This window comes from Pseudorca crassidens, chromosome 2, assembly GCF_039906515.1.
Source record: "Pseudorca crassidens isolate mPseCra1 chromosome 2, mPseCra1.hap1, whole genome shotgun sequence".
Classification (NCBI taxonomy): domain Eukaryota; kingdom Metazoa; phylum Chordata; class Mammalia; order Artiodactyla; family Delphinidae; genus Pseudorca; species Pseudorca crassidens.
In genome coordinates, this window is record NC_090297.1 from 24,806,971 (window position 1) to 24,824,837 (window position 17,867).

The 17,867-nt window shown below is 54.9% G+C and overlaps 1 protein-coding gene across 2 annotated transcripts; it reads left to right on the forward strand.

The window, feature by feature from the left end:
• The first annotated feature begins 579 nt into the window (after positions 1–579).
• Positions 580–10,350, forward strand: TINAGL1 (tubulointerstitial nephritis antigen like 1). 2 transcript variants are annotated; one of them, XM_067725217.1, is made up of 12 exons: positions 580–699; positions 1,226–1,537; positions 2,471–2,534; positions 6,225–6,317; positions 6,535–6,649; positions 7,934–8,057; positions 8,146–8,296; positions 8,425–8,614; positions 8,725–8,770; positions 9,044–9,167; positions 9,913–9,958; positions 10,065–10,350. In XM_067725217.1, exons 2-12 carry the CDS (start codon positions 1,234–1,236, stop codon positions 10,203–10,205), a joined length of 1,398 nt encoding a protein of 465 aa, XP_067581318.1. In that variant the 5' UTR covers positions 580–699; positions 1,226–1,233; the 3' UTR covers positions 10,206–10,350. The 2 variants fall into 2 exon arrangements, with proteins under 2 accessions (XP_067581318.1, XP_067581319.1); XM_067725218.1 differs by lacking the exon at positions 1,226–1,537 and having other exon boundaries at positions 619–699.
• The last annotated feature ends 7,517 nt before the right edge of the window (positions 10,351–17,867 follow it).

Here is a 17,867-nt window from a genome sequence, read left to right on the forward strand (position 1 = left end):
TGGGGAGGGCGGACGCAAAGAGGGGTCTCAGGGCAGGGAGGCAGCTCCCACCCCACACCCACCCCGCCCCCTCGGGAGGATGAGCAGCCCAAGGGTCCTAAATCATCCTCCTCCAGATTCCAGTCATTCCTGGGAACGGAGGCGGCTTGGGGCGGCTCCAAGCCCGGGGGGGCGGGGGGGGCACTGTGAAGAGCGGTGTGCATGGCTGTCTTTATTACTGAGGGGTCACGGGGCGCTTAGAGATTTTTGCCGCCCACACTCTCCCCATCATTTCCCAAACTTAGGTTCCAAACTCGGAGCTCTGCTGCCCCCTATCTTCCCTTGTCCGCGCGAGGCCCTCAGCCCCACGGCGAAGCCCACTGGGCAGTTCTTACCAGTGTCACACCACAGTTGTTTCTGCTTCGGTTGGAGTTCCGCCCCTAAGGGAACGACTTCCACCGGAGACCCAACAAGGTCAGTCACGTGCTCACGGTCCCTCTCACTAGTCCCAGTTTCGGAGTTACGGCGGGCCTATTCCAGGTGCAAAAGAGCCGGGGCCCCTCCCTCCCGCCGCCGGGGCCGGGGCGGCGCGCAGGGCGGGGCGGTACAAAAAGCGATCCCGCCCCGCGTTCCTCACTTGACTTTGAGTGTCCGGCGGTCGCAGGAGCGGGAAGGCGGAGGCGAGTAGGGCAGCCGGGCTCAGCCCACACCCCTCACCAGGTAGGGACGCTCCCCTGCTCAGAGGGGAGACGGTGTAGACAGAAGGAACAGAGAGCATGAGGGGCCAGGTGGAGGGACCAAGACAGGTGGCAGAGAGGGAGAGTGGAGGGGGGCAGAGGGGCACAGAGAGAGGGACACGTGAGGGCACAAAGTCAGGGACCCCCATCAAGGACGGAGGCTGAGGGAAGCACAGGGATCCAGAACAGGAGGAGACCCCGGGTGCGAAGCATGGGTGTTGAGTGGGGAGCACCAAGGATGCCACCATCCCCACCTCCTGTCCTTGAAGGTGCCCCCGCAGGTCAGGGAGGGGCTCCATTTCTTGCCTAAGCCCCTTCCCCCGGTAAGCCAGGGCACGTAAACTGTGGCTCCTCGCCCCTGTCCTGCGTGGGGACACAGGAATCAGGGTCCCTGCTGGAACCCCTTGGACTCACAGCCCCAGGAAGCTGGGAGATCAGTCCCTGGGGTGCCAGGGAATCTCTGTTGCCCACCACTTCTGACCCCTGAATTCTGCCCTCCCTGGGCCCAGGAGGCACCATGTGGCGATGTCCACTGGGGCTGCTGCTGCTGCTGGCTGGCGAGTTGGCCCTGGGTGCCCAGCGGGGTCGTGGGCGCCGGGAGCTAGCACCGGCTCTCCACCTGCGGGGCATCCGGGATGCGGGTGGCCGGTACTGCCAGGAGCAGGACCTGTGCTGCCGCGGCCGCGCCGATGACTGCGCCCTGCCCTACCTGGGTGCTACCTGTTACTGTGACCTCTTCTGCAACCGCACCGTCTCCGACTGCTGCCCTGACTTCTGGGACTTCTGCCTCGGCGTGCCACCCCCCTTTCCCCCCATCCAAGGTGGGCACCAGACGGCCAGGGGTGGGTCGCTTTGTCAAGCCCAAACTCAGCCAGGCTCAGGAGCAAGGCTGATGCATTGACATTTCCAGGGGGAGGCTTTGTAGAATCTGGGAAAGAGACCCTGCCCCTCTCTCTGCACTTCCGGGAAGTCCCCACTCTGGTCTAACTTGAATCTCTCCAGTAAGATGGAAAAAGAAGAGCCTCGGTCTGTGGGATTTTAAGTTGGCCCAGCAGAAGGGCAGCCTCCTGCCCTTTCTCCCAGTCCTGCCTGTCTCCATATTCTGGACTTAGAAGGTGCTGGCCACACCTGCTGACTCACCCTCAGACTGATAAAGCACACAGGGGTTGGTCAGCGTCATCTTAACAATTCCTCTGCCTTTGCTCAGGATTCTCTACCCCTGAGATGGCTGGTCATACCTGGGAGGTGGGTTAAGTCTGTTCCTGCTCTCAGCTCTCACCACCATCCACTCGCCCTTATGCAAGAGGAGAGTCACTTGAATTCTTTCCCACAATTCCATGGCGCTGCGGGTGTGTGACTGCATACCTGGGTTGTCACCCCAAAGTGCTGTGTCATCTTAGGGGAGTCACTTACCTTCTCTGGGCTTTGGCTTCCCCATACCCCTCCCACTCCCCATCTCCAAATCCCTACTCATTTAAAGGGCATAGGATCTAAGGAATGTTGTGGAGGGCATCCAAGAGAAGCAAGAGGGACCCGGGTCGGAGTCACTGAAGAACTTCCCAAGTAGCAGTTGGTGTGTGACCCTGTAGGAGGTGTCTTAAGTTATAGCTTGGCTTTAGTTTCAGTGAGGGCGGGTGTGTGTGCGTGTGTGTGTTTGGGAGGGTTCGGGACACCTGACCTCTGAGGACCTGGCCATCTCAACCCGTCGTCTCTGGTCTTGGCTCCACGTCTCTGTCTGACTTTCCTCCCACCAGGATGTATGCACAGGGGTCGCATCTATCCAGTCCTGGGAACCTACTGGGACAACTGTAACCGTTGGTGAGTGTTGGGGGCTTGCCTTGTGGGCTTTGTGGAACAGACTTGATTCAAACCCTATCCCTGTCACTCACTTGCTGGGGGCAAGGCCTTTCCCTTTTCTGAGCCTCAGTTTCCTCATCTGTAACATGGGAATTTTTACACGGACCATGTCAACTTCTGTGCCAGCATTCCAGCAGCAGTCCCCAGGAGCAGTCAACCACGGATGCCCAGCTCCAGGTGCAGCCCCTCCTGCCTGGGGCTAGGCTACCGCCCCTCCCAACCTTTCTCCCTGTCACGGGAGAGTCCAAGAAGGGGGCGCCAGGAAGGAAACCTCTGACTGCAGCATCCGTTGCCCTGGACCGGATGAGGGTCAGGGATGGCTGAGCTGGCAGCCAGCCAGACTGTAGCAGGGCCTTCCCTGGAATGTGGCCCCTCCTCCTCCCCCAACCCTCCCCACCATTCCCAGTAGGAGGACGAAGGGGTTGGGGTGCCCCCCTACCCTAATCTGAGGCCTGAGATGGGAGGTGCGAAGCCTTGAATGCCTTAATGGAAATAATGGGGACCCTAAGACTTAGAGGAGGAGGCCCTGCACCCACTCCACCCCATGCCCTGGGACTGAGAGGGCCCCAGGGAGGAGGAAACTTTTTGGAATGCGTTACGCATAAGCTGTTTCCATTGCCTCACTGGCGTGAGGGGTGCCTGGGTCACAGTGAGAGTGGGGACTCGTGCATTTTAGCGTGTGTCTGGGTGACAGAGTGTGTGTGTGTGTGTGTGTGCATGCTTTGAGTGTGTGTGACCTGTGTGTGTGTTTCAAAAGGTGGAGCATGCTTGCATGATTCTGCTGTTACCGATAGGATGCCTCTGGACATTGAGGGGTTAACACTCTCTCTCGGTCCCTTCCCTAGGGCCTGGCCACCCAGGCCCCCTCTGGAATGCTGGGACCTGCTGCCACCAGTCCTGCCTAGACCTGCTTGGACAGCCCTGGGGGGCAAAGAGGGAGGTGGCAGGAAAGGACTGACCAAGCCACTGCCCTCCCAGGCCAGTTCTGGCTGCGTTCCCTGCACTTGACACCTGAGGGAGGGTGTGGGCCAGTGTCTGTGGGCCTCCCAGGCTCTGTGAGCCCTCGAGGATGCTTTCGAGAGTCAGAGGGGGAAGGGAAGGACGAAAGCCTCCCTGAAAATGCCCCCGCAGCTCCTGGGGCTGGAGATCCCAGCCATACTGGGTCCTCGTCCCCTTGAGGCTCCTTAAAAGGCAACAAGGGAGGCGGGAGCCTTGGGCGGGCTTGAAAGGATGCAGTTTAGCACCTTGTCATAGCAGAGTTAGGCGCTTGTAAAAGCACTATAGAACTCATAGAATCCAACTGTTCAGTCGACACCTGTTAGAGACCTACTATGTGCCAGGTGCTGTGCTGGGCCAAGGAGATGCAGCCAGAATGCGGCAGACAGTCCTCGTCCCTGCACTGGTGCCTCTAGTCTAATGGTGACACAAATAATAAACCTGTCATTACAACCCTACAGGTGTGATGGGGGGAAAAGAGGTTATTGGGGGACCCTAGTTTAGAGTGGGGTGGGGGCGAGGGAAGGCTACTCAGGAAGGGATATTTATGCAGATACCAGGGAGATGAGAGCATGAGTGGCCCAGGCCCAGAAGGAGGGAACATGGGGGGAAATGGCTTGTGGAACGGCCAGGAGGTGGGACCGAGCTCATTGCAGCTGGAGCTGTGAAATGGGGAGAGAGGCCCCGAGGAGGGGCAGGCCGCGTCCCGTGGGTCTCATGAGCTGTGCCAAGGATTTTGCATTTTGCTCTAAGTGTCGTGCACAGCCACTTGGGGAGCACACAGTCTGATTTGTGTTGTTCAAAGATCTCTCTGGCTTTAAGAGAGGGGTGTGTGTATTGGGCGGAGGGAATCACAATGAAGCAGGGAGCCTGGTTAGGAAGCCACTGCCGGGGGGTCCAGGTGAGAGGGGATAAGGGGCCAGAGTAGGGTGGTGGTGGTGGAGGGGTGAGAGGCAGGTGGATTCGGAGTCTTTCATGACCGGCTCATAGGGCAGGCTGGTGGTAGGTGGGTCTGGGTGAGGGGCAGGCGGTAGGGGAGACACCACGGACCACATGGAGTTCTGGCTTGAACAGTTGGGTAGGTAAGGTGCCGTTTTCTGAGTTGAGGATGTTAAGGGAGGAACAGGTTTGGGGGAAGATAGTTTGGCCATTCTGAGATGCCTTTCACACACCCAGAGGAGCTGTCAGGAGGCCAGCTGGAGATGAGTCTGAAACTCAAGGGGGTGGGGAGTTGGGGTTCCTGTAATGAGAACAATCACGGAAGATAACAATTCTTGAGCACATCACATGGTCCAGGCCCTGGGCTGAGTACTTTGCAAGCTTGCCTTTTAATCCCTGGAAGGTGGTACTATTATTATCCTCATTTTACAGACAACATTGAGGGAGAGTTTAAAATAACTTACCTAAGGTCACATGACTAGTCAGCTAGACTCTGAACCCTGGATTCAATTCAGAATCCACCTCTTCATCACTTCACTGTACTGCCCCATTCATTCATTCGTTCATTCCACAAATATCTATTGGGTGGCTACTATGTGCTAGGTTTTGCTTTTAGGCACTGAAGGTATCAAACAGTACCTGCCCTCAAGGACCTTAGATTCTGTGAAGAAACAGGTATAGACAATATAAATAACTGAAGATATAATACGTCAGATAGTGATGACAGGCTGAGGAGAAAAGAAAACAGGGAAGCAGGGTAGGAAGGGTGGAGGATGCTGAGTTAGGGTGGCCAGGGCAGGCCGCCCTGAGAAGGTGACATTTGAATAAGGACTTAGAAGAAGTGAGAGGGGCCATGAGGATGTTGGAGGAAGAACCGTGCAAAGGCCCGGGGGCAGGAGCACGGCTGGTGTCAACAGTCAGGACCAGCCTGGCTGGGACCTCAGGAACCAGGACGGGGACGAGGGGGTCAGAGAGGGGACAGGAGGACAGATCGTGCAGGGCCTTGTTGGCGCTGGAAGGACTTTGGCTCTTATTCTTGATGTGAAGCCAGTGGCAGGTTTTGGGCAGGGGAATGGCATGATATGATTTGGGTTTAACAGGATCGCTTGGGCAGCTGTGTTAAAAATATACCGAAGCGGGGGAGGGGGGCACAGGGCAGAATCGAGGAGAACAGTGAGGAGGCTACAGCAGAATCCAACTGAAAGGTGATTGGACCATGGTGGCTACGGAAAAGAATGAGACATGGTTTGGATTCTGGATGTGTTTTTAAGGTAGAGTCAACACAGTTTGCGAATGAATCGGGTTAGCAAGTGAGAGAGGGTCCAGGGTGCCTCCCAGGCTTTTGGCCTGCACTCCAGGAGAGGACGGAGTGCCATTTTCGAGGACTGTGGCAGGCGCAGGCCTGGGGGTAGGGGGAGAACAGGAATTTGCTTTGGGATGTGGTGAGTGTGACCTGTTAGACACCCAGGAGGTGATGTGGTATAGCAGTAAGATCCTTGAATCTGGAGTTTAGGGAGAGATCTGAGAAGCAGATATAAACTTGTGAATCATAAATTTGAAATTGACATTTAAAGCCACCAGGCTGGATGGGATCATCTGGCTGTCCTCTCATAGGTGCTGATGCAGAATTTCAGGCCCACGTTGACCTCTGAGGCCTCCTCCCTTCCAAGGATGCCCAGCACCACCTCACCTCTTCCTTTCCTCCTGTTCTTCCAGCACCTGCCAGGAGAAAGGGCAGTGGGAGTGTGACCAGGAGCCATGCCTGGTGGACGAAAACATGATCAAGGCCATCAACCAAGGCAACTATGGGTGAGAGGCCCTAAAAATGCCCCGAGTGGGCACACATGCACGTGCACACACATACACACGTATGTTCTGCCCGAGATGCATGTCCTGCCAGGCACACCCACACTCAGATCTTATTCATGTGTACATTTAGCTGGTAGGCATCTCTCCCACCCATGTGCGCATACCTGCAGGACCCCCAGCCTTGGCCGGTCTGTGACCTCCATCCCCTCTCTTTCAGGTGGCGGGCTGGGAACCACAGTGCCTTCTGGGGCATGACCCTGGATGAGGGCATTCGCTACCGCCTGGGCACCATCCGCCCGTCTTCCTCCGTCACCAATATGAATGAAATTCATGTAAGTCCATCCCTGCCCACAATCCTGCCATCTCCTCTTGGCCTACCACCCCAGGGACCCTGGCACCCTGTGCCCTGCTTCTCCAGGGGCCTAGGCCTGTCCCCCGCCAATAGGCTGTGTATCCCTGGACAAGGGACTCCCCTTCTCTGGGCCTTAGGTTTCTGCCTATAACAAGATATGCTGCACTGCAAGAACTGATGCTCAGATTCTGAGTTTTGTGGTCCCAGCGTCTGACCCTCCCTAGCTTCTCTGGCCTCTCCGGCTTGGGAAAAATGTCATTGGTCCCAGTATGGCTGGGTTAGGGCCCTAAGGGCCAGGAGGTCACCTTGGTATTTTGGGAAGGGAGGGACAGACACTCCTCCAGCTTTGGCCAGAGAGCAGCAATTCTCGGAAACGCCATCTCAGCAGAACCCCCAGGAAGGAGGGGATTTCACCCTTCCCACCAGCGGGACCCTCCAGAGGGAGAAATGAGAACCAGACCCAGAACAGCCAAAGGGCGAGGAAGGGGGCTTGAGCGGGACACATGCCGGAGGCTCCTTCCATCAGTGGCCGGCAGGGAGGAGGCAGTGACTGGCCAGAGCGGCCCTCCCTGCAGAGGGAGCTCAGCTCAAGGCTGAGGTGACCAGACCCTGCCCCTGCCCTTACTCCCCTGGGCCTCTGGCTATTTTCTGCCTCCTGCTGTTTGCCTTGGCAGCCTGCCCAGTCACGGGACCTTACTGCTTCTTCCCTCCCCTGCCCTTTGGGGCCTGAAGCCCAAGGTCCTGGTGGGAAGAAGGATGTAGCAGATCAGAAGGTACAGAGGAGGAAAGAGGCCGGGGTTGAGGATGGAAAGTGGCCCGACCACTTCCCTATTCCTGGCTTCAATTGCCTCACCTGTAAAACAGGACTAGTCACCCCCCACCTGACACTAGAGAGGCACTAAATGGTGCCTGGGTCTTCCTCTGGGTCACCGTGGAGGTTGCTGGACTCTCTCAGCAACAGAGGGCTCAAGATTAAACTGCAGAAGGCCCTGGACTTTTTTTTTTAACATCTTTATTGGAGTATAATTGTTTTACAGCGGTGTGTTAGTTTCTGCTGTATAACAAAGTGAGTCAGCTATGCATATACATACATCCCCATATCTCTTCCCCCTGGCGTCTCCCTCCCACCCTCCCTATCCCACCCCTTTAGGTGGTCACAAAGCACCGAGGCCCTGGACTCTTGGGAGACCTCCAATGCCTAGGGCCCCTGAGGGGAAGTCTGGGGCAGAGGCAGGAGGCAGACAGAGTGACCTTTTCCTTGCAGACAGTGCTGGGCCCAGGGGAGGTGCTGCCCAGAGCCTTCGAGGCCTCTGAGAAGTGGCCCAACCTGATCCACGACCCTCTTGACCAGGGCAACTGTGCAGGCTCCTGGGCCTTCTCCACGGCAGGTATGTTCAAGAGCAGGGGCTGGCCAGGTGGGAAAGGAGGGCAAAGGCCTGAGCCCCCTGACAGCCCCTCTACCTCCCCTCCCACCAGCCGTGGCCTCTGATCGAGTCTCAATCCATTCTCTGGGGCACATGACACCTGTCCTGTCACCCCAGAACCTGCTGTCTTGTGACACGCACAACCAGCAGGGTTGCCGCGGTGGGCGACTTGACGGTGCCTGGTGGTTCCTGCGCCGTCGAGGGTGAGCAGCAAGGGGGTAGGGAAGAGGGCATGAGGTGGGGGTCTTAGGAAGGGAAAGCCTGCAGGAAGGGCCTGGGCCAGGCTGCCCCATGCCCACTCTGTCCCCGCTCCCTCCTGCTGCCCCTGCAGGGTTGTGTCTGACCACTGCTACCCGTTCTCGGGCCATGGGTGGGACGAGGCTGGCTCCGCACCCCGCTGCATGATGCACAGTCGGGCCATGGGTCGGGGCAAACGGCAGGCCACCGCCCGCTGCCCCAATAGCTATGTCCATGCCAATGACATCTACCAGGTCACTCCTGCCTACCGCCTCGGCGCCAACGTAAGTCTGCACTTGGGTGAGGGGGCAAAGGCAGGAGAGATGGAAGGTTGGCCGAAGGCTTGAGCCTCGCGCCTGATGGATACTCTCCTCCCCACCCCCTCACCCTCCAGGAGAAGGAGATCATGAAGGAGCTGATGGAGAATGGCCCTGTCCAAGGTAAATGCCCCTCATCCTGCCCCCTGATTCCAGAAGCTTGTGCCTGCTTGACACTGGGCACAGAGGCACAGGTGGTCCGTGCAGCATTGAGCAGCAAGTCCATTGGGGCCAGGAGCGGGAAAAACCATGTCCCTTCCCCAGGAGCAGCACCTGGAGGGGGCACTTAGAGTCTTGGTACCAGAGGCCCCGGGGCCTGGGCATGCATCTCCAGGCTTGGGTATCAGTGCCTGTGCTGATGGGCTGAGCCAGCCCCATTTTGACCTCTGCCCACAGCCCTCATGGAGGTGCATGAGGACTTCTTCCTGTACCAGAGCGGCATCTACAGCCATACACCAGTGAGCCTTGGGAGGCCGGAGCAATACCGCCATCATGGGACCCATTCGGTCAAGATCACAGGGTGAGGGGCTTGGTGGGCAGGGGGGTTGGGGGCAGCAGGGCTTGCACTGGGGCCTCTGAGTCTGCCTTGAGTCCTTACCACCTCTCTGCAAAGCTCCATTTCATAGGGGAGGAAACCGAGACTCAAAAAGAGGAGGTGCTTGCCCTGGGTCACACCGAGAGTTAGGGGCCTTTTAAGGTGTTCTAGAACTCTTCCTTCCTTACACACTGGGAAGACTAACTCCAAATGAAATACAGACAAGGATTCAAGAGTTGCTCAACCTCTCCCCAGCTCAGCACCTGTCCCAGCTCTGCCTGACTCACTCCCCCAGCCCTCAGTTTCCCCAGCTGATATAAGAGGCAATGCTAGGGTCACTGATTTCAATAGTCCAACCAATGAAATGTACTTTGCACATACACACCGCCCCCTGCCCCCCATCCCCCACCAGGTGAGGAGGGAGGGCAGGCAGATGTATGAGGTCCCAGAGAACTGGTCGCTGGGATGTGGATCCCTGGAGGGTGGAGGCCCAGTTTCCCTCCTTTTCTGCTTCCCCCTCCAGCTGTCCTTTTGGGACCGTCCCCACACCGGGCACAGGTGCATGGAATTAGAGATGTGGAGATTGAGGGAGGTGCAGAGAGGGACAGAGAGTCCTGAGGGTGCACCCAAGTCACCAATGGCAACAGGGGCCTGGGCAGGGAAGGCCGCGGGGCGGGAGCTCCTGAAAGCAGGTGAATCAGCGCCCTTCCCCCTGGGGCTCTGCCCGCAGGTGGGGGGAGGAGACGCTGCCCGACGGAAGGACGCTCAAGTACTGGGTGAGTCCCTGCGCCGCGTGCCCTGCGGCCGCTGTCACCTTCCCCCGGCCTCCTGTCCTCTTCCCCCACTCCAATTCCCCTCCTCACGGCTCCTTCTCATTCCCAGACGGCGGCCAACTCGTGGGGCCCAGCCTGGGGAGAGAGGGGCCACTTCCGCATCGTGCGCGGCGCCAACGAGTGCGACATCGAGAGCTTCGTGCTGGGCGTCTGGGGCCGCGTGGGAATGGAGGACATGGGTCACCACTGAGGCCGCGGGCACCACGCCGGGAAGAGCCCTCTGTGGGGCAGCAGCCCCCGCCCGCCCGCCCGACGGAGCTCCGGGCCCCAGGGGCCTAATCCTCGCGCGCGAGGGTTCCGCTGACGCAGCGCCCGACTTGGGAGCCTCGGACAGGCGAGGCTGGCGGAGCCCCCAGACCTCCCAGCGGGGGCCGGGTAGGGCCTGGCCGAGAAGGAGCAAGACCACCGAAGCTAGGACACCCCCTTCTCCGGCCCCACCACTCCACCCCACCCTTGTACTCCTATTTCTCAAAGATATTTATTTTTCTTCTCACTGTTTTAAAATAAAAACAAAGTATTGATAACTATGTATCTTGGAACTTCTGGACGTGGAGAGCCAGGCCAGAGTTTGGGTGGCATATGGTTAGACAGCAGAAAGGACTACCTAAGGCCATGCTGGTTGGCGGGGGTCGGGGGTGGGGTGGACCAGAAATCTTAGCCTCAGTTCAGCCCTAATTGTCAGTGGCCCTGGACACTGACCCACTTGGAGGTGGGGCATGGATGGCATGGCTTTTGGCCCCTAGAGAGTCGTGGGCCCGTGGGAACCACTTCTCAGACGCTGAGTCAGCGCCGCCTGAGGCGGGGGAATCCAACCCACCAATCAGCAGAACTGGTGCCAGTGCCCAGCAGGCAAGGGGGGCACAGCCCCACAGAAGCTGGAGCCTCTGTCTCTGCAGATCAGCCTCTCCAAGCCACCCAGGCAAAGGGGACCCCCCCTGCTTCCCCTACCCCTAGGCCAGGCTGAGCCTGCCTCTCTGAGCCCTCTCCCTCCCCCACCTCCCCATGCTCCCAGTGCCTGGAGAATTAAGTCCAGGCCTCGGCCCGGCATTCAAGGCCATCAGGACCCACCCCACCAGCCTCCTCACCAGCTTCTTCACCCAGTGCCCAGGCGACTCCAGAGTCCTCACTGCTCGCTAATGTCCAGTACACACGCAGACCACTGGGCATTTGCACATGCCGCTCTCAGTCCAGATGCCCTTCCGTTCCACCCCCTCCCCTGTCCCACTGCTGTTTCAAAGCCAACTCCAGGGTTTCTTCAATCAGACAGTACTGGTGGAGAGTAACTGATGTGCCAGGTGCCGTGCAAGGGACCCATGAGTCCCCAAACCACCGCAACCCAACTTAGCATGGCTTAGACACCCCCTCCCTGAGCTCATCTGCATCTTGCCCTTTCACCAGTATTTCACGTATCCTTCTTATGCTGGAAGTTCCTTGAGGGCAGCGACTGGGTCTGGTTCATTGATGAGTCCTGGTACCCACACCTGTACACTGGATAAGGTGGTGTTACTGTTTGTGGAATGGTTGAATGAATATAACCCGTTCTTCCCCCCCATTCCCTTCTCAAGACTCCCTCCTCAGCCCACCCCTCTAGGCACCGAGGCTGTGCCTGGTGATGGGGCCTCCCATGGCAGGAATCCTCCTTGCCCCCACCCCCAGCTGAACAGGAAGGCAGGGGAACCAGAGTCGCTGAGCAGAGGCAGCAGGGAGGTCTGTCCCCTGGCAGGCAGCCCCTCAGGGCCAGCCTTGTCGCCCGGGCTGCTTGGGCATCACCTGAAAGGAATGCGGGGTGACCGATAAGCCGCTGCCTTTGTTTCATTTCCTGTTTGCTAGGACGTCCCGAGCCGGCTCCCCTGGCTGGCCCGCCTGTCCCCAAGGAGCCAAGGCTGGCCCGGGGCCCTGGGGACAACGAAGGGAGGGGAGTCCTGAGCAGGGGTGACGGGGGCTGCCCAATTACTACCCCTTCTGCGGCTTTGGCTGCCAGACGCGCCCACTGTTCCCATCCCACTGGAAAAACCCCGGTCCAGGGGCGCGGCTGGAATTTTCTACAAGGACCTTTGGCGGAAGCAATGGGGGTTGGGAAAGGGAGGGGAACAGGGGCGCGGCTGGGTCTCCAGGCTCTTAGCTCTGCCAGCCCTGCTGGGAGGCCTGACCCTGTGGACCCAAGTGGGGTCGGCCCAGCTCTGTCCCTGTGCCAGGGGCCCCAGGCCCGCAAGGTCCGCCGTGGAGTGGGAGAGCGTGTGAATGGGGCTGGGGAGGGCTTAGCGGGTGCCTCGTCAGCCACCCCTGGTTCTCTCAATGAGAACCAACACTCAATAAACATGTTGTTGTAAAGGGAGAGGCAAACCAAGAACCTCCAACCACATTACTGCCCTTGAGTGGGTCCAGAAAGAAATCCTGACACCCCAGCACCCTGCTGTGTGTCCTGAGGCCAGTCCCTTGCTCTCTCTGAGCCAAGGGCATCCTTAGACAAACCTGAGTTTGAACGCCTACTCTGCTTGTTCCGCACTGGCTATGAAATCTTGACCTCTCAGAGCCTCTGTTTTTCTATCTTTAATGGGGATAATAATACTCACCTCCTGGAGTTATTGGGAGGATTAAAAGAGACAAAGCATGCTAAGCATTTAGCACCATGCTTGGAGCTTATTAAGGGCTCAATAAATGGTAACAGCTCCAGTCTTCTAAAGGTGGGGGTGGACTTGATAATGTAAATGTTTTTCATAATGAGCTAAACATTTATTTAGTGCTTAACCACAGCCTTCTGACAACATGTTGTTCTGAGTGTTTTACATATATTATCTCATTTAATACTAAAAATAAGCCCCTATTTCCTTATTTTGCAGATAAGGAACAGAAGCATAGAAGAATCTGAACGTTGGTTGAGGCAGGATTAAACCCAGGCTGTCTGACTTCTCATACCAATCAGCTTTGTACTAATAGTGGTTGTTTCATCCAATGTCTTTTTCCAAGTCCTTTCCCTGTTTGACAAACTCTTATTCATCCTTCAAAACCCAGCTCAAATGTCTCTCCTCTGGAAAGCCTTTCCTGGTGTCCACCTTCTAGACCTCCAGGGACTCCAGCATACATCCCTGGCACAGAAAATTTTTCCTCCCACAAAAGGTTGGGACAGGAGTTTTTTTCTTAGTCTTGTCCTTTCTTATGCACCAAATGTTCTGCTTGGGCATTCATTCTGGTCTCCCATGGAGCTCTGCAGGGTCCCGAGGCACCTGACTTTCGTTTCCCGAGAACTGCTGAGTTACATCACTTCGCTAGTGCTGATGCTTCACATCTTCCCGGGATCTTGCCAAATCCCATCCTTGCCAGGTGCCCATTAAGGGAAAGGAATCCATGCTTACTGAGTCTGCAGTGGGCCAGGCCTTGGGCTGAGCACTTCACACACTTTAGCTCATTTGATCCTACAAACAGCCCTGTGAAAAAGTGTATCTTTAGAAACCAGTGCCAACAAGTGAGGTGACCCTGGGTATCTAAGGGAGGGGTGAACTTCCAGATTGTGAGAAGGGCTAGTGGACCCAGGCACAGCCAGAACTAAGGATCCAAACCCTGCCAGGACTCACTCACATACTCTGTCTCTCTCTCCCCTGCCTCTCCCTCTGTAGACTAACTCTGCCATGAGGTAGGACATTTGCCCAATGACAACTCCTGAGCCTCTCACATTTTCACAGCCATCTTCTCAGTTTTGACTCAAAACAGAACAGAACAGGGAAGGCTTCCAATTGGCCCAGCTCTAATCAGGTGTCCACCTGTGGGCCAACCATCTATAGCCAAGGGACAGGATCATAGATGCCATGACTGCCCTGGCTGAACCAGTGTTTGGAGGAGAAGATCCTAAAGGGGAAGACTGCTGTTCCAGGGGAAAGGAGGGATGCTGACCAGATGATGGAAACGGTCCATAATAGCTAGGGACTACTGTTACCACCATTGGACAGATAAGGAGATAGAGGCTCAGGGAAGCATGGGATTGGTCAGGTCACTTAGCTGATAAGTGGTGCAGCTGGATACAGCCCACACTGCCTACCACTGAATTTGTAGATCAACCCAGAAAGATGACTTTGTGGGTCAGAGAATGAGATGTTCCTCCCCCAGCTTCTCCCTGATGACTCATTCCTGAAGGCTGGGAGATAACTTTTCTAGAATCCCACCCATTTTGTGAAAATTCTGTGGCTCTGACACTAACACCCGAGGCAGTCTTCCCAAAGTAAAGCAAAGCTGAGTCTGAGCAGGTCTTCCAGGAGAGCATCCTGCTTCCTGCTCCAAGGGGAATAGCACGGTCCCCACCGTGGGATGTGATGAGATGCTTTAACAGGAGCTGTTTGTTTTGAGGGCAGAGGTATGAGTGAATGAATGGGTGCACACAGGCAGGGCCCAGAAGCACGGTCAACGTTGGCAGCAGCGCCCCCTGCTGGCTGAATCTGCACCGCACCCACCACAGCCCAGAGGAGCGAAGAGCAGGGACCTGGGAGACACCTGGAACTGAGCAGCTACCCGCATGTACATTTCACAGACTCCCTGGGTGAGTCCTCATAACTGCTCCATGAAGCCTGGAGACCGGCCCAAGGAGACAAACAGAAAGGGGCAGAACTGGGAATGCATCTCATTCTGTTGGACTCCAGGGCCCCCCCACTCTGCACCTCTCACCCAGATGTTGTGTCCCAGCCTGGCCAGGAGAGGGCTTTGAGGTTCCTGTGGCTCTGTCACCTGTGGCTCTGTCCTCCACTCAGGCTCCCCTGTCTCCCCCCAGCACACACAACCTCCCTAGGAAAGCCTCTAATTCAGAGCCAGACAGACCCAGGCTCAAAGCCAGGCCCCACTGGACTCCCTGAAGCTCACTTTCCACTCTGAACCTCAGTTTCCTAGTCTGTAAAATGGGAACAGTTATCTCTGCCGTCTCTGTGTGGGAGCTGACCAAGATTGAACATTTCCCTAAGAATGAGGAAATGAGGGAAACAAGCTGGGCCCACGGAGAGTCAGACTGAAGAAACTGGTACCTAATGAATCAGAGCAGAGATGTGCAGTCACCTTAAAGGGCCAGGCTGACTCTGGGTCTTGCAGAAACTGACAGTCCTAGGTGAAAGTACTGACCCATCTAAAGTAATAAAGCACCCTCAGACAAAAGTGAGTCCCCGTGATCCTGAGATACTGAGTTTGTCCAGGGAGAGGCTGCTCTGGCCATCAGACCAGTGACCAAGCTGAGTCTGTGTTACGATGGACAAGGTGGGTGTTATTGATGGGCTTTGAGTAGTTCCTTCCCCTGAGACAGGGTAGTGTTCTGGAGACCTGGATGCGGGGTCTTAGACTGGGGCCATTAACCCAGGGTCTCAGCCTCAAATGTCTTTGGGACTAGGCACATACAAGGTGAGCCAGGAGTGTCGGAATAGGGAATAGCGGGGCCTGCGTCCAGCATGTATTGGAGCGTGCACGCTTGCCTAAAGGCACTCAGAATCAATGACTTTTAAACACATGATGCCAGCCTGCATCACTCAGGGTCCCAACAGGAAATGGCGTGTTCTAATGAAGAGAACTTGGGCAGAGTTTATTGTCAAAAGGAATAATGACAAAGTAGGGCATAGGGGAGTCGCAAGAGCTCTGAGGCTAGCAATAGCATAGCTTTCATTCCCCTAGGCCGCAGGGTCAAAGGGAGGGAGCAGTGACCAGTCTCTGATGGAGAGTTATGTAGAGCAAAGGTGACCTCATGGTGAAGGGGCAGGGGAATAAATACCTCAACCTCACTCTTTCCCCTCCCTCTCCTCTCCTGCTGGCTCCTCACTTACCAAACCCCACAGGAACCGTGGCTGTGGACTTTCACATGGACAAAAAATAAAGTTCTATCTTATTTAAACCACTGTTTTTTAGGGTCCTTTGAAATAGCAATCTAGCCCTAACCAACACACATAAAAGGAAACATCTGCCAAGAAGATATAATGTCATGAACTTATAAGTATTTTGGTGAAACATATAAAGCAAATCTGTCAGAACCACAAGGAGAAAGGCAGGAATCTATAAACAAAGTGGGAACTTTTTTTTTCAAAGTAGGAAATTCTAATTAAGCTTTCTTAAAACCAGTGGATCAAATAGCAAAACATTAGTAAAGATACAGAAGTTAGGACAATGTAATGAAGAACATCATCTGCTAGATAAACATAAACTTTACACCTCCTTACACACAGAATAACCATTGTTTTCAAGTTCACATGGAACACTTTTAAAAATACCACATATATGGCCATAAAGGAAGTCTAAAATTTTTTTAAAGGATCAGTTTCATTGGGACTTCCCTGGTGGCGCAGTGGTTAAGAATCCGCCTGCCAATGCAGGGGACACGGGTTCGAGCCCTGGTCCGGGAAGATCCCACATGCCGTGGAGCAACTAAGCCCACGTGCCACAGCTACTGAGCCTGCGCTCTGGAGCCTGCAAGCCACAACTAATAAAGCCCATGCACCACAACGAAGAGTAGTCCCCGCTCACCGCGACTAGAGAAAGCCCGCACGCAGCAATGAAGACCCAACGCAGCCAAAAATAAATAATAAATAAAATAAATTAATTTTAAAAAAAAAGAATCAATATCATTCAGTCATGTTCTCTAGCCCCAATATGATAAAATTAGAAACCAACAATAAAATGTTGACCAAGAAAATCCAATATGTTAAGTTAAAAACTCGTTTCTTGGGCTTCCCTGGTGGCGCAGTGGTTGAGAGTCCGCCTGCCGATGAAGGGGACACGGGTTCGTGCCCCGGTCTGGGAAGATCCCACATGCCGCAGAGCGGCTGGGCCTGTGGGCCATGGCCGCTGAGCCTGCGCGTCCGGAACCTGTGCTCCTGTGCTCCGCAGCGGGAGAGGCCACAACAGTGAGAGGCCCGCGTACCGCAAAAAAAAAAAAAAAAAAAAACAGGAAAGATTGGGACTTCCCTGGTGGTGCAGTGGATAAGACTCCGTGCTCCCAATGCAGGGGGCCTGGGTTCGATCCCTGGTCAGGGAATTAGATCCCACATGCATGCTGCAACTAAGAGTTTGTATGCCACAACTAAGGAGCACGTGAACCGCAACTAAGGAGGCCGGGAGCTGCAACTAAGGAGGCTTGGAGCCGCAACTAAGGAAACCACATGCTGCAACTAAGGAGCCGGCACTCCACAACTAAGGAGCCTACCTGACACAACTAAGACCCGGTGCAACCAAATAAATAAATAAATATATTTTTTGAAAAAACAGGAAAGATTGGCAACAAATGAATTCAGCATCCAACTCAAGATTTTAGGAAGAGACTGTCAGAAAACCCAAAGAGAGTAGAAGAAAGGAAATAGTAAAGCAGAAAATAATGATACGGAAAATAACAAAAAGTTGAACTAATTCTTTAAAAGTCAATAAAATAAATTATTAGCACAAAATACACAATATTGGGAACAAAAAGAAGGCTATGACCAGAGATGCAACCAAGGTTTTAAAAAAATCACTAAAAAACGCATGAGGACCTAGTGTTCTGGCAAGATATCAGATTAAGAGAATATGAAAAACTCAGGAAGTAAACCCAGAGGATGGAATAGATTACAAGAAGTGGGAGCAAAGAACCAAAAAAGATTAAATGTGGGAAATTCAAACAAGCATGGACTTTATAAAAAATAATTTTAAAGGCTGACTTGGGGGATAAAATAAACAAGGTAGACTAAAAACTGGAAAACAATCAAATTATAGGCAGGAAGCTATGATCAGAGTTCAAAAGCATTCTAAGGTCCTTGATTGTTCTAGAAGAATTGATTAACTTTAGACTTTATTAACTGAAGTATGCACCTTAAAATTTTAAGGATGACTAATGAAAGAACAGAAATAGAATGTATTCTAAACC

Excerpts from the sequence above, each read along its gene's own strand:
- TINAGL1 (XM_067725217.1), top strand. The coding sequence starts at position 1,234 with ATGTGGCGATGTCCACTGGGGCTGCTGCTGCTGCTGGCTGGCGAGTTG. Across the intron at positions 6,650-7,933 it reads CCAATATGAATGAAATTCAT|ACAGTGCTGGGCCCAGGGGA; the intron begins GTAAGTCCATCC and ends TTTTCCTTGCAG. Across the intron at positions 8,615-8,724 it reads CCTACCGCCTCGGCGCCAAC|GAGAAGGAGATCATGAAGGA; the intron begins GTAAGTCTGCAC and ends CTCACCCTCCAG.